General features: G+C 52.4%; 3 protein-coding genes across 3 annotated transcripts; 1 reads left to right on the top strand and 2 right to left on the bottom strand.

The window, feature by feature from the left end:
- Positions 1-175: 175 nt before the first annotated feature.
- On the bottom strand, positions 176-3,718 carry CSUI_000718 (uncharacterized protein). Its single transcript, XM_068060949.1, has one exon. It carries the CDS (start codon positions 2,517-2,519, stop codon positions 1,050-1,052), a length of 1,470 nt encoding a protein of 489 aa, XP_067927074.1. The 5' UTR covers positions 2,520-3,718; the 3' UTR covers positions 176-1,049.
- An 80-nt stretch (positions 3,719-3,798) lies between these two features.
- CSUI_000717 (phospholipase) lies at positions 3,799-11,230 on the top strand. Its single transcript, XM_068060948.1, has 4 exons — positions 3,799-7,461; positions 8,224-8,814; positions 9,410-10,283; positions 10,776-11,230. Exons 1-3 carry the CDS (start codon positions 4,893-4,895, stop codon positions 9,580-9,582), a joined length of 3,333 nt encoding a protein of 1,110 aa, XP_067927073.1. The 5' UTR covers positions 3,799-4,892; the 3' UTR covers positions 9,583-10,283; positions 10,776-11,230.
- On the bottom strand, positions 10,627-17,762 carry CSUI_000716 (iws1 c-terminus protein). The gene is made up of 9 exons (XM_068060947.1): positions 16,007-17,762; positions 15,226-15,409; positions 14,571-14,650; positions 13,854-14,055; positions 12,890-13,049; positions 12,511-12,550; positions 11,994-12,055; positions 11,385-11,456; positions 10,627-10,971 (listed from the first exon to the last, which is right to left on the bottom strand). The coding sequence occupies exons 1-7, from the start codon at positions 16,622-16,624 to the stop codon at positions 12,014-12,016; spliced, it is 1,326 nt and encodes a 441-aa protein (XP_067927072.1). The 5' UTR covers positions 16,625-17,762; the 3' UTR covers positions 10,627-10,971; positions 11,385-11,456; positions 11,994-12,013.
- Between the last annotated feature and the right edge of the window lie 1,389 nt (positions 17,763-19,151).

Below are 19,151 nucleotides of genomic sequence, written 5' to 3'. Positions count from 1 at the left end.
CACAAGCCCGGCTGATGTTCCATCACTTTCAACAGCACAAGCACCGTTCCCCGACACGCTATGCTAGGATTGTATACAACCCATTCACCACGACCTCTCGCAACGGCAAGAGGACATCTCGCACAGCCGGGTGTTTCAGTCGACTGTTGCGCTGCTTCGTAAAGAATAGTTCCGGACTCTCTAGCGTGTTTGCCTTTCTTTCCCGACGACACAACAAAGCATTCACACGGCGTTGCAGTATACTTATCTAGTTCAGTGTTCCGTAGAAGTGCTCTTACGAAGCGACGAGGATAGCACGGAAAAATCCGCCAAAATGACGAGCACGGGCCACTCGGGAACCATACCGGAGACAAAAAATCCGCGCATACATGGATAGCTCATTACAGGCCCTCCATGGAGAGTTCCACGAATGGATTTAGCCCTTCGAACATATAGCCCCCATGAACGTCCCTGCATGAGAATCACCGGCACAAAAATAAGCTAGACGCAAATCTCGGAACACACGAGCATGGACCTCCGTTTTTGTCCTATCGCACCGTCGGAACAAGACGATAGCTCTTCAGAGAAGTCCACGAACCTGTGCTGCGCCCGCTGCGACACGTCAGTGGGCACTTTCGTCTGCTATCCTTCAACATGAGCGAGCTCAAAGAAATCGGGCTCACCGGAAAGACAGTCTCTGCCGCTCTACCTACTGGGCACGCGACACGCAGGCCACCTCGGGCACAGATTCGGAGATACGAATGGCACCCGCCTGACGAAGAATCTGTATAAGAGCAGGGCCTCTCACCATCGAGGATGACCCTTGTCTAAACTAACCGCGACGCTTCAATTCGTCCCCGACTTCCTACAACGTAGCAGGACTGCCCCTGTTTGCCCGAATCGTGGACCTCAAGGCCATACCCTCAGCACAAACGGAGCACGCCGTCGCTCAAGTGTGGAACCAACCCCCTACGCACAGCCCGCTGAGACTGAAAGAGGCCGTGCACCGCAAACAAGGGCTGGACCCAAATCTTATCCACATTTCCCGCTAGGGGAGAGGCTGACATGTGTCAAGGCGCTTCTGCACCGTTGCTCATACGCGCATGTGAGCCAACATTAGCGAAAACCTCCATCTCGCACTCCGTTGCTATAGCTCCAATGTCCTCATCCCGCTCCGGCCTTCGTCTCCGTAGGCTCTTCACGAGGGCTCTCCAATTGGTTGCATCGAAATCTCCACTTCCAGCATAGGCAAGAATCACACGACTGGCCAAATCCTCCCTGGTGATCTGCTGACTCATGATCTCCTCTGCGACTCCATTTGACGGGTCGGCCGACAGTTTCATGTGAGTGACAATGGCGGGAGAGGGGCTACATAACACACACTCCAACCTGAGCTTGAGCGCCTCCAAAGAAGCCAAGGCTTGAATGAGTACATCGCCAACAGGGTTCCGAGCACTGAATGCTGTAACGCAACCTGCGGATGGGGAGAAGGATTGTATTCGGATGTACCTTTGCACTCCGATATCCAGCAACAGATGGTACATCGTGCAGATGCCAGACACAAAAAGTGTGGCAGCAGTCTCCGATATGAACTGTCCACTTGCTGCAACTCGTAGCCCCGTCAAGCCGGAAACGAAGACCGGTATAATCAGATAGACAAGAACACGCTGTTTGCTAGTATAGTAGCCCCAAAATGAGACTAGAATCCACGCAATCAACATCTGTGAGGACACCGCCGACAGTGACACACTCGTGTCGGTGGTGGCCCAAAAGCCAACAGAGTCCAGCAACATCCAAAGTGCGTGTCTATGCAAACCTTCCCTGAAGGGCCCGATCTCTCCAGTTAAAGCCGACACAAGTGCCCAACTACCCCGGAAAAGGAGAGCGATCGACACACAAATGAGGTAACGTATGATCACTGCGGAAGCGACACCGGGTGTCATGAAGAGCAGTCGAATCACCGACCCAAGAAAAAAGACATTGTAAAGAATGTTGCAGATTGTAGAACTGTGACGGGCAAGGATGGAGGGATGTCGGGCGCGTTGTGAGTCCGTGCCGGAAGACCCCCCACTCTCCAAGGGTGACTGGAAAGAAGAAATGGTGCCGGCGAGATAGAGGAGTAAAAACTGTAGCACACAGGAGGTGAGAAAGATACAAGCACTTACAAGTACACGTGTACTGTACACTCCAAAAACCGAGTTACACTGGTAAGTGGGCTCCTCTTCGCTCGTGCCTCTGCTGCAGCCGCGTCCGCGTGCCTTGGGCGCAACGGTGTCCGGACTGGCAACTGGAAAACCGGTGACCACATATGGAATTTCACTTACACGGGAACACTTGCGAACACCGTCCGCACCAGTACACTTGTCACGTTTGTCCGGCGGCACACGAGTAAACACAGGATCAGTCGCCTGATCTGAAGAACATCCGTTCTCTGGCGGGTAATCGAACGCAACATCAAGGTAGTAACAACGGAACTCTTCAGAGCCGCCGTCTGAGTCCCTGGGGGACAGCGGCGACTCAGGCGACGCAGGAGAGAGCATGATGGCTACACGGAGCAGCGATAGTAACAAAGCAACAGGAATCTACGAGAGAACAACCTCAATTCATCTGTACAACAGGTGACTTGCGAGCATATTATAGAACTCGCACTTTCACTGCGTCTCAAGCCTGTCCGACGACCTAAAGCAACGCGGAGGAACCCACAATTCGACTAACAGTCACACGTAGCGAAAGATTTGAGAAATACCCCGTACATTCGCCACAATCAGGAAGCCGCTATCATCTCGCACCATCGATCACACGCGAAGGATGCGCCGAAGTCTACCGCAACCCTGTAAACAACGCTATACATGAGGCTGTACATGAGGCTATACATGGGGATGCTCTCTACGAATGTTAAAAATATAGAGGAAGGTTCCTCAGAGGAAAAAAACGAAGTCTCTCAGAGCGGCTCTGCATCGTCATATGGCGTCGACTCGACGAGCCAAATGAACCGAAACTCGGGAACGAACAGACAATTCACTTCCAGCCGTGGGGCGGAATACGCCGTAAACGAACAATAATGAGCGAGAGCCCCTTCTAACCCCAGAGAGAGAGCGACCACAGGGGCAGGTGCCTCGTCGTCCTTGATTTGTTTCTACAGGGCAGAAACTAAATCAAGTCAGAAGGGTTCGAACGCATCTAAGCTGTACAAGGCGAGCAAGATCGCAGGTTACGAAGCTCTCTTCGTCCAAAGGCCCAACTCCGCTCCAAGAAACAAGAGGAGCGCCACCCCCGGAGCCGGAGGCGAAAGAGACACGACCACCCGGCGGGCGCACCACACTGTCCTACGGAAATCAAAACAGCCTAAAGATCCTGAAGCATACTAAGAATATTTAATAGTGAAAAGACAACGACGGGAAGGAGGGACTTTAGACATCAAGGGAGACGAAGCCCCAGAACAGAAAAGCGGAGCACCACACGTCATCCCTGCAGGCATGTGGCCGTGGGTTTCGACGTAGTGGAGAGACAAAACCGTGATACGCGTCTCAGCGTGAAAACAACAACAGAAAACCATCTTTTTTGTCTCATTGAAATACCCATATTGCCAGGCAGTGGCACAACTCGAATGCGCGGTTCACGAGTGAGACAGAGAAGAGGAGTCCTGCCCCATGCCGATCGTCGGGGTGTTGACACTGGTCGTTACATCGGGGCCACTGCCACCGAAACCCCTTGCGTCGTCGGACGCGGGGTTGGTCTGCATTTCCAACTGTGGGTCGGACGGCGACGGCTGCTGTATTCACCAGGAGAGGCCGGGGAGCTCAGAACTGCTCGGCGACCAATGCTTCTTCCCGATGACCTTCCCACCGATCCCGTTACCGTTTGGCTGAGTATGCCGTCGGTCTCTTCGATTGTTGCCTTCGGTCGACAGCAGTCGAGCGAAGCCTACGATAACCTGAGGAGCGCGCGACTTCGTGAGAATCCCCGAGCGTCGCCAGCAATTTCCAGGAAACCTGCGGCTCGCATCCGTGTACCCGGCTTACCTACGTACTCCCTGTTACCCGGAAGATGAGACCAGTCTCATGTCCAGGGCAGATGCAGTGTTACAGCTCGTTCGCCTTGCATATGCATGCGAGCCCCCTATCAGTCGAAGCTCTGAATCGAGTTCGGTTTCAGTCATCTCGATGCTTCAGAGACTACTCTATCACCGATCCACTTTCGTTTTGTTTACCGCACAAGGGAGATTTCCGTTTTCAAGGGGGAGGTGTAGGTTCTGTTGTCGGCGGCATACTCCGCGGTCGCTTCAGTACAGGAGGTCTGTCTCTTTCTGCCGGCTGTCCCCGGCGATAAGGAGCTTCTGCAGTTTTATGCGGTTGTTCAAGTACTTTTTCTTGTCGAGGTGTTTTACCGGCATTCCTGCCGTCCCTTCATAAAAGTCGTCCATTCCCCCACAGCAAACACGACCGTACTGCAGCACAGGCGTCCGGATTGGACGGACGATCTCGGCCCCTTTTGGGTTTTGTGCTCAAGAGGAATGGAACTCAGCAATTAGTGGGTAACTTCGCAGCCCAAGAGCAGGTGGTCTGATGGTGGGATGAAGCATTACCGAAGGTCTTGAGGAGTGGTGGCGTGTTATTGTAACCACTGTGCCGGACCGGACGAAGCACACAGTTCTAAGACGGGTGCTCCTCTTTGCCGTCAACCGCCACCGTACTTCAGCGGGAGCGACGGCTTTCGGTGGACTTTCGCTCTCCGGTGCGGTGGCTGGTTCGAGTACACATTTTGGCGCCCGGTAGCTCTTCGGCTGTGTCCGCGAGTTGCGTGAACTGCCACGCGCTGTCTCACTCTGCGGAGCGTTCTCGGTTGTTTTTGTCTTTGTTCACCACCGCTGTCGGACATTACAAACAGGTGTCGCCCAACACCTCTCCTTAGCCATGGCGGGCAATCGTCCTCTCCGTCACGGTGGGTTCGAGGCTCTGTGCATTTCGTGCACTTCCCCGGGAAGCCTGGATCTTCCTCTGCCTCTTACCGCTCAGACCTCTTGCCCGTCGCGCCTCGAGTTTCGCAAGGCGCTGTTAGCTCGTCTCAACCTACCAGTAAAGTCCGCTAAAATCCACTTGACAGATTCACCAATACTGATTCGACAACTGTGCGCCCAACTCATCGACGCATTCCGGATCTGTTATATGAGTGACCAGGACTTATATTTTGCCGACAGTGTTGCACGCGAACTGCAGAGACGTACAAGTCAGCACAGGGTGGAACAGTTAGAGATGAGAGCCGCAGACCAGCGATGCACTGTCTCGACCCAGGACAATACAACGCCGAAACAGCCGTGGGAAAGTGAGGCTAACGCTAGCACACACCAGGGTGATCTAGAAGGCAAACGTCTTCCTGTCGTGCTGGATGACCCTGGTCTTATGGAGGAGTGGGGGTTGCTGGCGGGATGTGAGTCGCCCTCCAATCTGCGTCGGGCCCTCTTCGAACTCAAATCTCGGCTCGTCGAAATGTCCGGCCAGAGTCAGTTGCAACTGTCAAAATGCCGACAGGTGGAATATCAGAATGGTGACCTCACAACCGCAGAGTCACGCTTCGGCAACGAGATTCCCTCGTCGCCGGGCTCCTGTGATCCTTTGACTCTGTGCGACGTCTCGGGTGCACTCCAGCCCTACATACAGCATCTTCAGCACTTGATCAATCGATTTTGTGCTCCGGCAAACGCTGTCATGAAGTGCAACAATGAAGATTCTTGTGCTGATCTGGAATTTTCGCGAAGGTATCATAGTGAGGCGGAGAAAGTTGGGGTATACGTTCATCCCGCAGTGAATGTGATTCGGTGCGGAAATGCGGGAAAGGGTCTCGTCGCCGCCCAGTCCATACCAGCTGGAACACCTCTCATTGAGGTTCCTGAGAATGCAATCTTGAATGTTTATGCAGCTTTGAAAGACCCTGTCTTTGGTCATATCGCTCGCTTTCTCTTGACTCTCCAGCCTGTACAGTCACGATCTGATTGTCAACAAGACTCAACTGGAGAATGCAAAGCTGCGGGGGAGGTGCCTGAGAAGTGTCCTGTTGATTCTCTCAATTTGAGGAAAGGCCATGGAGCTCTCGGGGATGAGGTTCTAGGTGCTAGTGGAGAACATATCAAGGCTTCAGATGACGTAGAGCTAAGCAGCCCTCCTGTTTCTTCTCATCTGGGCACTGAAAGTGGAGCAGTCCCGCCGAGTAAGCTGGCAAGTGGGGTTGTACAGGAACCTGGAGACTTCGCTCTGTCTCCCTGTCACGAAAGAGTTGCAAATGAGGGGATCATTGTCAGCTCATCTGGTACATGTTCTGTTGGTATGCCATGGGTCGACACGGATACTGTGTGTCTCTTTTACTTCCTGTTTGAGGCCGAGAAGGGTGATGCTTCACACTTTCGATTCTTCTTTCAAGAGATGATTCCCGCTCCACGTGGCGAGATGCAGCAGCCTCTCATCGTCGGGCCTCCAGAAGTGCCTGAAATGTTGGGGGATACCCCGTTGATACGAACAATAGAAGACACCCACCTGAAGTCTTTCAATCTTTTCAGACAACTGATACCCTTATTGAAGGAGACTTTTGCTTCTCCTGCTCTTTCTCCCGGCCTAGGGGGAATGACTGATCCGATACGACAAGAGATTCAACAGTATATCAATTCTCTCACCCTTCAGAAATGTATATGGGCACAGAGCGTTATGGGCTCTCGTGCTTTTTCTGTAAAGATTCCTCCGCCGACACGTCTTCCTGGCTGGGCATTAGACACACAGCTGACACATCTGAATGACGAGACACTGCGGGCGAAAGCAAGCAACGGAGAGCTCCTGCAGGGAAAGGAGGCAGCAACAAACGGGGGAGATGACAAGGAGAGAAGGAACGGGGAAGAGGTTTGCGAAGGGTACCCTGGTGCGTGTTCGAAACGTACCTGCATCCGGCAAGACGATGGTGAACTTTCTCGGGCAAACGGCCGAGGACAGAAGGATGAGGTGCCTGATGAAAGCAATGGTTCCATTATGACTGACGAAGAAGAGACGGTTGTTCCTTTTCTTCCCGCTCTTCGAGAGCGTTGCAGTAACTCACCACTGTACCGAGTACGATTGTCTGCCTCTCCCTCTCCCAGTGCAGAGACGGTGGGACCGAGACAGGAAAACAACGGAGCTCTGGTATGCATTCCTGACCACCCCACCAGTTTCCTTCTTTTCACAGACATGATGAATCACCATGTACATGCGCAGTGTGCCTTCCCGTATTTCGACGAACAGACTAGAAGAGCTTGTGTCGTGACACAGGCTGATATTCCCGCGGGAGCTCAGCTCTACATTTTCTACGGGCCGATGCAGTCCTGGGAACTGCTTGCTCATTATGGGTTCACAACCAACAGTTTTTTCTCATTTGGCCGGGGACGGGTCTCGAACATAGCCACAAGGACGACAAGTGATAGAGAAGGATGCTGCGGGGAATGGTCTTTCACACAAGAGAAGGAAGGTACGGACAGGTGACCTCTTGAACAATGAGAGGGTTTATGGCAGGTGAAGAAGAGATGAGTGTAATGAAATGCGCAGTAACTGGTGGCCAGACAGTGGAAGGTGTGTCCCCTACGTGGGCTGATGAGCTCTTTTTGATGGTGCGATTGGTGCGGAGAACTGTGCTTTCACTTGTGACTACGTCTCTCTTTTGCCGTATAGCTTCCTTAGAGTGTTTGCTTGTGTAAAGACACCGCTGATAGACCAGACAGACGGGGTAGTGACTTGGGGACTGCGCAAGCGGTATGAGACGTGTCAGGCTTTAGGCCATTGCCCCTGCTTCAAGAGGCTGCAGCTGTTCTCTCCCCCATGACTCGAGACCACCTCTATGATCCAAGTCCGACAGAGGACTGTCTGATTGGCTCGGAGCGCGTACTACTCTAAACCCTAAACTCTCTGATCTGCCTCCATCGTTGCCTTTTGTCACGTCGACATTTGGGTGAGAACAATCTGCTGTAAATCCTTTGCTTGTTTTGCCTCCGGTGCCACTGTGCTGCGGCGGGTGGCGCCTTCTCCGACTTCGTGCTTCGTGTACGGAGTTAAGACTCCCGGTGAAAGCGGTTGCGCTTCCGTAGACCTGTGAGCGTGGGAGGAGATGGAAGGGGGGCTTATGTAAGATGCGGGGAAGCTTCGCGGTCACAGTCATGGTTAGTACCGTTTCCGCTTCTGCGCGTTGCGTTCTGTTCCTCTACAAGCCTGACTGGTGTCCTTTTACAACTTACAGGAAACCCGTACGATACCCTAACGCTTTCTTTCGAGCCCCCGGATGACGACCCGGATGAAGCTACGCGCCGGTTGCTTCTTCGCCTCTGTGAAGTCCCCTCCGAGGCCCTTCTACGGACAGGCGCTCCTCATTTCTCGTCGAGGCTTCTCGAATGCCTGAAGATTTCTCTTCACCCAGATATAGACGAGCTGGTTGCAAAGCTGCCGTGTGCTGGGTTCAACGAGCATACAGCAACAACCAGCACATCCGATGAGCCGCTTAGTACAACTGCAGGTAGTGCTCTTTCGTCCGAGGCTGGCGGGGCAACTAGCTCTTCTCTGTCCCTGTGCCGTCATCAGCGCATCCTCGCAGAATATCTCAACCAGGGAAGGCCCGGCCCAAGCACCAGGCCAGCTTCTCGAATCGGGAAGGTGTATGGTTCTTCTTCAGGTTTCCAGGCAGAAGGGGGGGTGGGGGCCGAGAGGCGTGAGAGCACGGACAAAAGCAGAGTACCTGAAAGCAGCGATCAGGGGGACGGGGAAAACTCCGGCGATATGCATACTATCCCTGTTACCCAGACTGCTCGTGAGTTACTACAAGCGCGCGAAGAAGGTACGGGGGCAGGGCGGAATGTGGCTTCATTGCTCCCTGCTTTTGTATACGGGTGCCATCAGAGACAAGCGATTCTTTGTAGTGACTGAGTAAACGACTCGTGCGTATTCGGTCTCCCGCCACGAGCGGAGGGGCTGGTCTGTTCTCATGAGGTGCGCTGGGCTGGCTGTGCTTGTCGTCAAGTGCGCTTTCGCTGTCGGAGTTGACATGACACACACATTCCATTATCTAGAACCGCACGGCTTGAGTACTTTGAGATGGTAGTGAGAGAGGTCCAGTAGTTAAGCACACCTGCAGCTGTTTCTGACTCCAGGAGTTCCCTCATGTACGTACGGTGGCACCACGGTTTCTACGAGAGTCTACATCCAGTGTGAGCCGCCAGCTGTGTATCTTCGCCACTTCGGTTCGAAGTTGCCTGAGCTCAGCTTCCTGACATAACAGCAATTTACATGATACCCCATTTCTATACTGTGCACACTGATGTTCTTTGTCTCAGACGGTGCCAGGGGTGGCTGGAGTGTATGTGATGCTGTCCCGCTTGACGCGTTGTCTCTTTTGCTGCCTGTTGGTGCGTACTGTTCCCGGTATGGTGCAGTTTTAAGCAAGCTGGAATCCTGGTGTAAGAATGAGGAAGACCGCCCCCACTGGTATGATGCTTGGGGCCAGAGAGCCGAGTCTTTTTTGAAGAATCAGATTGCATTGTTTTCAAGGATCAACGAACTTTTCTCCCCAGACGCTGCCATGGAATGTTCAGCATCCGGCGGTTGAAGACCAAGAACCAAAGGAGGGCATTTCGCATCAAGAATCCTAGCCTTTTCCGTTATGATGTGGGGAATACCGTAACGGAAAGCAAACTTTGTTGCTCCCCTCCAGGAAGCGACGACCTTCAGTTTCCTCAGTTTCAAGGCAGCGAGGGATTCTTATATGAGCCAGGACTCGCCTGGTCGGGCTTGTCAACTGAATGGAGCAGCCGCTGAGTTAGTTCCTTTGTTGGTCTTGAACACCGGACCCAAGAAAACGCTTCTGCGAATCTAGGGGTGACCGCCATCCCTTTGTTAGCTACGGAGACTATTCGGGGGCACAAAGTCTCTTGTGAGAGAGGCATCCGTGATGAGCGAGTTCACGTCAGCAGTTCCGTTCTGTGTATTTCCCACACCGGGGTCAGATTTGGACTAGTAGAATACTTTCGAGTCGAGCAGGGCCCACATCCGAATGTAAAGACATCTTTGTTCTCAGTGTGCTTTCGTTTTTTCGTCTCCTATGCAGTGAAATTTGTTTGAGTGGTCTGCGTGCGCGGCAATTCATCATCTTCAGCCTTACCACGAGGAGCACTACTTGCCTACCTCTAACGGTGGATAAATGCGACGGCCGTCTAATAACGTGTATCAAATCTAGGTCTGCTTTCAGAGTCAGATAAGGCTGCTGAACTCGTGTCTCGACTAGGAATCTCACCCGGGTTAAACCAAGGAGTGAGTTGTTGAGAGCGCTAGAAACCGGAAACGAGTAGTGACTCAAGCGCAGGCACCAGAAGCGTGTGTTGTTCCCGTTGATTTACTTAAGGAGAAAGCATCAACCTCGCAGCATGAGAATAAGCTAGTGTAACCGCCCCCGGCAAGTAGAGAATATCCTACGGAATGTTCGGCTGCGTGTCTTCGCAAAATGAGGGACCACGGGAATGACGATTCAGAAGCCAAACGGCATGCATGCGGCATACACCAGAGACTGTCGTCTTGATAAGCTCCTCTCGACAGTCCCGCAGTTTCGAAACATGCCACCGATACCATACGACAAGCAGAGAATCTACCAGCAGCCAAAAGAAAAAAAGCAACACGAGGTTTCTTATTGTGGCCCAGCTTGCGCACAAACACTATGGCGTCCAACTGACTACATACACTGCACCACGAAGCAGCCCGCCAGTCAAAAAGAAGCACGTGAAATTTTGTGAGCCCTGGTATTTACAGGAAGCACCAACGAGAGGAAATGCTCGGGACCGGATGAATGACGCCACCCCCTGGCCTGCACGATGTCTACACAGCCTCCAAAACCTTTGCCAAGTTCACCGAGGGTGAGCTACAGGCCACGTCCTTCGATCGAAACTTTCTGAGCCTTGGTCGGCTTTCTGACTGTCCTCGCCTCCATGAGCCGGTGCAGGGTCCGCTGGATGATAGCAACAGCAACGAGGACAAACGGTCAGTTTCTCTAATGACAACGCATACAGGACGATCGAAAGAAGCTCTTTCAGCTTTGGAAACCTGAAATTGTTGGACGGCTCCATCATCCTCACGATATGTACCTCGCACTCGGCGTGAGAGTACGAGCGCTGGTCACTCCTCTAACGCTGACGGACGATGCCGTCGATGGAATGAAGAGACCGAAAAACTATAGAAGTGAACACACTCTTCAATACATATTCCTACAGCAGTTCGCATTTACCCCAGCAGACCGGATTATCGACGCCTACGTAGTTTCCAGTGCATTAGCAGTCTCGGCGAGTCATAAGCTATGCAGCCGTCCGTGAACTAGACACGCAGTCGACAGGGTAAGCTAGTACCACCACCACTACTGCTCACCGAAGACTGAGATGCAGCATGTTCTCCGCTCCGCGGCTGCTCGTTCATGACGAGGTCCGACTTGGGTTGAATCTGCAGCGGAAGCATTCAGAATACAGGCAACACAGCACAACCTCAGACACCACTTCTTCAGTTCGACTAACAGCGATTGCCTCAGAACCAAGGCGATCCCCCACCCCTTTTTTGACAGGTTCTTAGGAATCCTGCCATTCAACAACAGTCCTTTGGCATCATCACGAGTGACGTAGCCACATGCCGTAAATTTAGAAGGTAGAACCAAGGAGCCTACTACAACGGAGACTAATACATTCGAACTCGACTGTCTATTCCCTTCAAGATATCCCGGGTCAGTCCCGCCGGGGTGGAAGCACGGTAGTCGCGGGTACACTGGCTATTCTTGTCTTCACACCGTGTGTTTTCGGTCCATAACAACTCGAACTATGCAGCAAGCAGGAGGAGAGTTTCCTCACCTCATGTGATTGAACCGCCATTAGAAATTAACCAGTACAGCAGAACAAAGAGACCTCAAGGTCTTCCAGCAGTATATAGTGGGGTGTACATTCGGCGGCATGTTGCTAGCGAGGGGATATCTAGTCACAGGAAACTCACGAGGAAATTGTGTCCGGAGTTTACAGGGATCCGTGCGTGACGCCTCCTTCCTTCTTCCGCGTCTGTCCGTCACAGACACAAAGCAAAACGAGACCATCGTAGCGAATGAACGGTGAAGAGATTTCAGAGGTTACCCTGGATCTACCGTTGAACGCGTACACGTCAATTATACAAGCTAATATGTCCGCTGTTGGTAAGAAGGCCTATGTATTTGTACCCATACATAAAAAGATCCGACTGTCCAGAAACTTAAGGGGATAAAGAAGCACATTTACACCAGATTAGCCAAGGCCCACCCTGCGCTGTCTTCTCACATAGACGAGACCGCACCACTCTGGCCACACGCTAGCCCCTCCTGTCTTTTTCATGTCTCGATACATACTCCCACGAGATATCGAACAGTAATGACAGCCATCTCCGCGTTCTAGTCAGCCGTCGCTGTAAAATAGTAGTACTGATTTCTCTGACGCTGCAAGGCATCAGCCAGGGCGGCGGTCCCCTGAGCCTTCCGACTCACCATCGTTCTGAGGGTGTGACGCTTGTACTGCCTTCGCCGCCTGCGAAGATATCAACTCACAACAGGCTGTGCCCTTCACAGACCAGCAGTAGAGACACTAGTACCGTAACAGCTACTGGGACTTCTGCGAAACTAGGAATCTGAAATGAGGTCTGCCGCCCCGCAAGGAACAACACGTGCTAACCACAGTGTTCGAGTGAAGAGACACCCGGAAGCGAAGGGCCCGCGACTGGGTCACGACCCGAACAGGTTAGGTTACTGACAGGGCGAAAAAAAGCGTCGCTAGCATCCAGGAGCTTGAGCCGAAGTGCTTCCGTTTGGACAGTCGACGAAGAAGGGACACATCACAATGTGAAAGTGACCCATTCCGGGAATTGACTTTACCGCGATGAGCTTCTGCTGAAGTTCCAGATCATTAGCTTCGAAGGCCCGATCACGCTCTTGAAGGAACTCCCGATGGCTGGATCCTAGACCAAGCATGGGCCTAGTCCATCTCTGAATGAGCTGCCGAATGAGTATACGGTTCTCATCGCTTTCGTCTATCACGCATGCACAAACACAACGCATCACCACAGCGGAGAATCCAGCTGCCTACATTCTTCTTCCTTTCACAGGAGGCTACACCTCGAGTCTCACAACCCAAGTCGTGACAATGTTTCGCAGGTGACAACTCGGTGAGAGGTGCCTACCCACCATCTTATCTTAGGAAGAGACTGTGAGCTGTTCAGAATGCCACTGATTTCCTCGAAGTACGTCACTCGTTTCTCTCCCTACGGCGACCTCAGCTACGGACAAACGATGATGTTAATGAGAGACAGTCAGCTATCGTGTAGGCATCAGCATCCGTGCTGCGTTTCACCAAGTGCAACGTGGTCCTGCACCGGAGGTTTTTCGTTAGGTATCTTCACGTTTTCTCCTTGAGGCAGATCTCTCGATGGGAGAAAAATCAGGTTATATGCTTGGCCATGACAGAAAGCAGTATTGGTCACACAACCAATCTTCACCAGGTGGAGAGTATACGGCATGAGAGGGCGTCATGCCCTTGCGTTCTCGAAGCGAGACAGACCCTACTCTCCGTGCTCGACAGCGAGATGGTGAATCCTGAAGAATTCGAAGCTACATCGCCTTCTTTTTTTCGTAAGTAAAGAAGAAAGGCTGTCAGTCACTCGCTCTCTCGGTCGATGAGACAAACTTAACGACAATGGTATGGATATGAATGCGCTTTCGAATTCTGAAATGTTCGCTGATGCCCTGAGTCTAAGAAACCTGAAGAAGGACCTTCAGCGTTCTCGTCCGGCTGGCATGGTAGAACAAGAACACACCGGCAGACGTTGGGGACCCACCTGGATGATGCCACAGGAGAACAAGAACTCTTCCTAAGTCATTGTTCATGAGCTCCTGACTGGAGATCGGGAGCTTCGCTAGGACACGCAACAGCCGGTTTCGGAGTGTGAAGTTGGATAGGGTGTTATCCTTGAAAGGCGCGAGCCACGTTGCAATGCACTGACAGCAGCCTTCTGTAAGAAACCAGTTTCGCCACTTGGGCTGAACAAAGAGGAAAGGGATACATTGTCGACAGGAGACAGGAGCAGGACGAGCCAGAAAAGTTAACTTTCCAAACGGAATTGTTTGATCAATACCTTGAAGTCCTCGGTGGCGACTGAAACATCATGCTTCTATACGTATCATTTTATATTCACACCTACGCATATATTTGGCGTGAGTGAAACCGGTGGTCTGTTAGCACTTATGTACAACGCATGAATCTCTTGGGTCTCCAACCTTGACCCCCTGCCCTAAAGATGAGACGGAGACAAGTTAGAATGAATAAAGTTGCGGGAAGGTAAGACGGGAAGTAAAGACTACCAAGCATACCTGTTATAAGAAAGACAGAGGAGACCGATGAGCCAATGTGAAAGAAGCTAGCTTGGGAACACGTCCATGGAGACAGGATCCCTCACAACGATATCCTTCTCCGAGTAACAATCACGAGAGGAAGACTGGCGACGAACCAATGACTGATGGTGCGTCCTGTTTATGAATACTTTCCCAGCACTCACCTTCACGAGCTCCGTGCATACGCGATCAAGCATCTCCAGTTTAGCCGTTGCGGGCTTTCCCTTCTCAATCGCATCCTCGTCTGACACACAACACCCCGGGACCCGTACACAGCAACAATAGGACAACAGTTACTTCCTCAGTCATGCGATGTTTCAACTCTCCACTAGCACTCGGTAAGAAGAACATCAGATGTTGTTCACTAGCTGATCTCTCCTTGAAGAATAGGCCATCGCTGCAACAGTTGAATCGGTTGACATAGGCTACCAACCTGATATAACGCGGAGTGGTAAGTCGACTGAGTCGCTCCCGGCACAACATGGACAGAGGTTATATGCGCAGATATGAAAAGAATCGTTTTTCCTTCCTTACCGTTTCTTCCCGAAGATCCCCCCGTCCTATCACATGTTAAGACCTCAGCGGCGCCCCCACCTTTGCATCAGAGAGTAGTGCAGCTAGTAGCCTGCGTACATTCACCTTTCTAAGATACGACAAAAGACGCCCAGCGAGCGATCAAGAGACACACGATGCTACCATGGAGCTTCCAGTGTGGTATTCTTTCTTCCTTCTGCAACCCGACGGATGACTTCCTGGGCTACGGTAATTCTCAACTGTCTCTTACCACGGACACCTACTTCTCCTCACCAGGAGCCTTACCTTTCTGCATAGCGTCAGACATCTGCTGAAGCATGCGATTACAGTATAGCTGGCAATCTCCATCAGACATCGGTTGTCTTCTCCTCTTGCGCTGACGCAATCGCTCCAAGGTTCTGTCAAATTCTGTTACAGGTCGTGTCCGGCCTCCATGCTCTCCATAGCCATCGCGATCTGACGCATCATTCTGTTTCAGGAAGAGAGAAAACGCTACGTACTGGGTGATGAAATGGTGAACACTTAACAGATCTTCTTTCCTCGGCTCCCCTAAGATACCCCGGATAAAACAGCCGATCTGGCCGATGTCATCGGGAGCGTTGTCACAGCTGCTAAGACCACATGAGCGTCTGCAGTACGCTGTTACTTGATTACCCTAGGAGAGAAGAACGGGTGGCTTGTGTTCTCTGCAGTGCTCCGCCCACTAGACAGCCGGTAAAACCGAAGTTGTCGGCATGGACCTCAGAATTCTCCTGTTAGGAGAGAGACATAGAGACGACGAGCTCGGCCTTCACTCTCTCACTCAAAAGTGAATGTCTGGAGTAGAGTATGCAGATGATGACTGGCTAAGTTGTAAACAAAAGGTATACCCCGCATACATGCCTCTCCATGGTTTGAGTAGGCACAAAGCTAAGCGAAGTTCTGACGATGCCCCACCGAGTCACCGTGTACGCCGAGCACACGAACAAAGGGCGGTTGTATTGCATAAAAGGTGTCGTGCGAAGGTTCCTCGGCCACCTCAGATGACGGGCGTCCTACATATAAACAGAATTTGAAGGTGACTTACATCACTGTTGATCCCTCCCTCTACCGGTATCTTCTCATCCTCTGCTTCATGTATTGCCGCTTCCGGATCTCTCTCGATGAAGCCTCCTAAAGTGTCATCTTCAAGATCGTCCTTTGCGAGCCCGTCCTGTCCTGATGTCTCAGCTCTCTCATGGAAATCATGCGCTTCTCCCTCTCCATCTTCATCATGGTGTGACTTTTTCTTTTTCTTCTTCTTTTTCTTCTTTTCTTTATCCTTCTTCTTTTTTTCCTTCTTCAATCGTCGCCGCTCCTCCTTTGACAGATGCTGAGTGTCGCGGTCTTCTGGGTCTTCCTCAGCGTCTCCCCCCTCCGTCCCTTGACTCACCTGGTTCGGTGGGTGTCCCATATGACTGATAGTCTCGGCTGTATGCTCACCAAGTGGGACCGAGTCGCCTGGTATCCCTTCTTCGACAGAAGCCTGATACTGGTTGGCCGTCATGCCCATAATGTGACTAGAAGCCTCTTCATCTGTCCAGTGAGCTCCATCGTCTTGACTCCCCCCTTGCGACTGTTGGAACACCTCCTGTGTTGGAATGCCTTCCTGATTATCTCCGGGTTCACTCTCAAACAGAGAATAGTCCCCTCCAGCACCCTCCATGGTGAGAACGAGATGACTCACACCGCCGGGAAACTAAGCGGTGTGCCCCCATGCAACTCCTAGGAGAGACAATTCAGCAAAGTAACTGAGTACGCAGAGAGAGTCATTCACGAAGCAGTCGGAAAATGAATCGAGAAAGAGCCCACGCGTGATGGTGCAATCGTCTGTTCAATTAACGTGACCCGCATTGAAGCGGACGGCAGTTGCAGACGCGTGCGCCATCACGCGCCTCTCGAAGTCCGGAGACGGTACTGAGATTTTGGGGTGTCTTCTTGAGCGAATGAAGAATGGCCGACGTCCGTAAGCGCAGGGAAGGGTGTCGATGATTTTGGATACTTTTGGAGTGCAGTCACCCGGAGGACACAGTCCTACGCGTAAGGGTGACCCACCTGGTCTTTTCTCGCGCTTCTTTGAAGCACGCACGAGTGATGGTCTCGCTTCAACGCAACTGGAAACCCGAAAAGCGACCGAGCATTTTCCTTGCTCCGCCTCGAAACGCAGTGTCTGTTGGCCGGGCGCAAACGAGATACGCGGTACGACGATGGCGCGACCTGTGGACTAAGCCGTCACTAAATGTACTAACGAACCAGGTCGAAAGCCCAAAAAGTGCAGGAGTCAGAGACAGTCTTGATAGACTCCAGAAGCAAGACCAGAATAGCTCGGTTTGGGATGGATACAGGCAGGGCCGCAAATAGCAAGCGCCGGAAGCAGAATACTCAACATACAAGGCGAACAAACCTGAGAACCTTCGACCTTCGACTGTCTATACCGAAGGGAAAAGAAGCAAGAAGCGGAAATCCGAGTGATCTTGACCGTGGAATACCGGCGAGTATACATCCCATTATTTCTTGCATGCATGCCGGCGGTACAACTGTCTTGCGTAGTGTCCCGATCGGAGTGTGCATCTTTGCAGGATGGCTACAGAGTTATTGCGTTGCAGTAAGCACTGCGGCGTGCCTGTGTAGTACGGATGAACTATCTCTGTCAGGCGTTGTGGCCCCATGTGTTATGGAGTGCCTGATGTACCTGCGTCCCACGCAAGCAGTCTTCTGCAACCTGTGTTGACTTGTCGAAAACGGCGGTATCAAATGGCATATGTGTCAGGGTGAGAGTGTCGACTGGGCAACAGTGAGCATTGAACTGTTACACCAAGGGTGTCCCAGCAGCCAGAAATAATGCCGTTTGATGCAAGAGCTCTGGTCTGTGCAGATTCCGGTGGGACCCCCACCACGTTGGAGGTTATACCGGCGTGAGCCCGCTAAAGCCGCTCGCCAGTCGGTGGGAGTGCCAGTGTCTCGGTCAGCGGGAGCGGACCCCACGGCGGTTACGAGCGGGCCGGAAGAGAACGACTCTAGTCCTCTGGACTGCTTGCCCCTGTTTCTACAGATATAACGGTACAGGTGCACAGGGGTATCACATAACACACTCCCGAGAATGCCCGACCGCACTTCTACCAGCAGGCAGGTGTGCGCTTCCTTTCAGCATGGGGAACAGACGACGGCTGGCGACCCACAGCACTCTTGTGTCACTGGCACTTCAGCGGAGCCGCCGTGCCCACAGCCCTCTGTAGTCGGAGGCGGGGAAAGGAGGCAACTATACTTCTTTACGTCTGCTACGGGTGCGAAAACAGAGTCTGCCTCGGCTGAGTGCAGGTGAATGGCAGCGGCATGATACGTCAACGCTTCTACGCCGAAAGAGGGAACTGTTCCCGTGAGGTGCTTCTTGGCCCAACTCCCCTGTCAGGAAATGAGTTCCAGGAAGCGGTCCTGAAAGCCGAGCCGGCCAGCAGAGCACTCCTGCTGCTCTAGTCGGACGTCGTGCTGAGCAATGCTGTCTTCCTATCCTAGTAGAGTTATGACAGGGAGCCGCGCCTGACAAGCTATGGGCCTCAAACGCAGCGTCACGCAGGGGTGTGCCGCTCACCAGATCTCTCGTAGTTGCGTTAGGGCGATGCCGGTGGTCGTATCCGACCCGGGGTTGCGCGTGGTTACCGACTTTTCCTTCCTGTTTGGTATAAGTCTTCCGCAAACGGTATTCACATCTTACGGAATGCTAGGAACTCCTACATGACCTCCTGCGCTTCAATTTTTTGATGCTTTGAACCGCGTAGCAAAGGACTAACCGGAAATGCACCTGGATATGTGAATTGAATCTCGTGCTCAAGTGAAGAGCTGCTGAAGCTGAGTTTCGAAGAAACAAAAAGGTCTTTTCGAGTGTAACATGATGTTCGTTGACAGGGCCTTGTCATCCAGCTTTGTATGGAGACATGCCTGCACAAGACTGTAACAGAGTACAGACCCAAGCCATTTAGTCTGCACCTTATTGCTGGTCTAAATGTCCAGGAGCGTTGTGGCGGCGGCCATGGCTACACCCTGACAGTGTCCCCGTAGAATCTCTGCGATAGCAGCTTCCACGCCAGTGGACGTGTTCTTAAGAGCTCGGAGCCCGTGGTGTGTCGCGGTGGCTGCTTCTGTTACAGGCAGGCCCTTGACCCGCGACCGGGGAGAGAGTATGTGCGACGTCCTCG

Source organism: Cystoisospora suis (assembly GCF_002600585.1).
Source record: "Cystoisospora suis strain Wien I chromosome Unknown contig_283, whole genome shotgun sequence".
Lineage (NCBI taxonomy): Eukaryota > Apicomplexa > Conoidasida > Eucoccidiorida > Sarcocystidae > Cystoisospora > Cystoisospora suis.
Note: the sequence above shows the minus strand (reverse complement) of the source record. Positions and strands in the feature narration are given on the sequence as shown.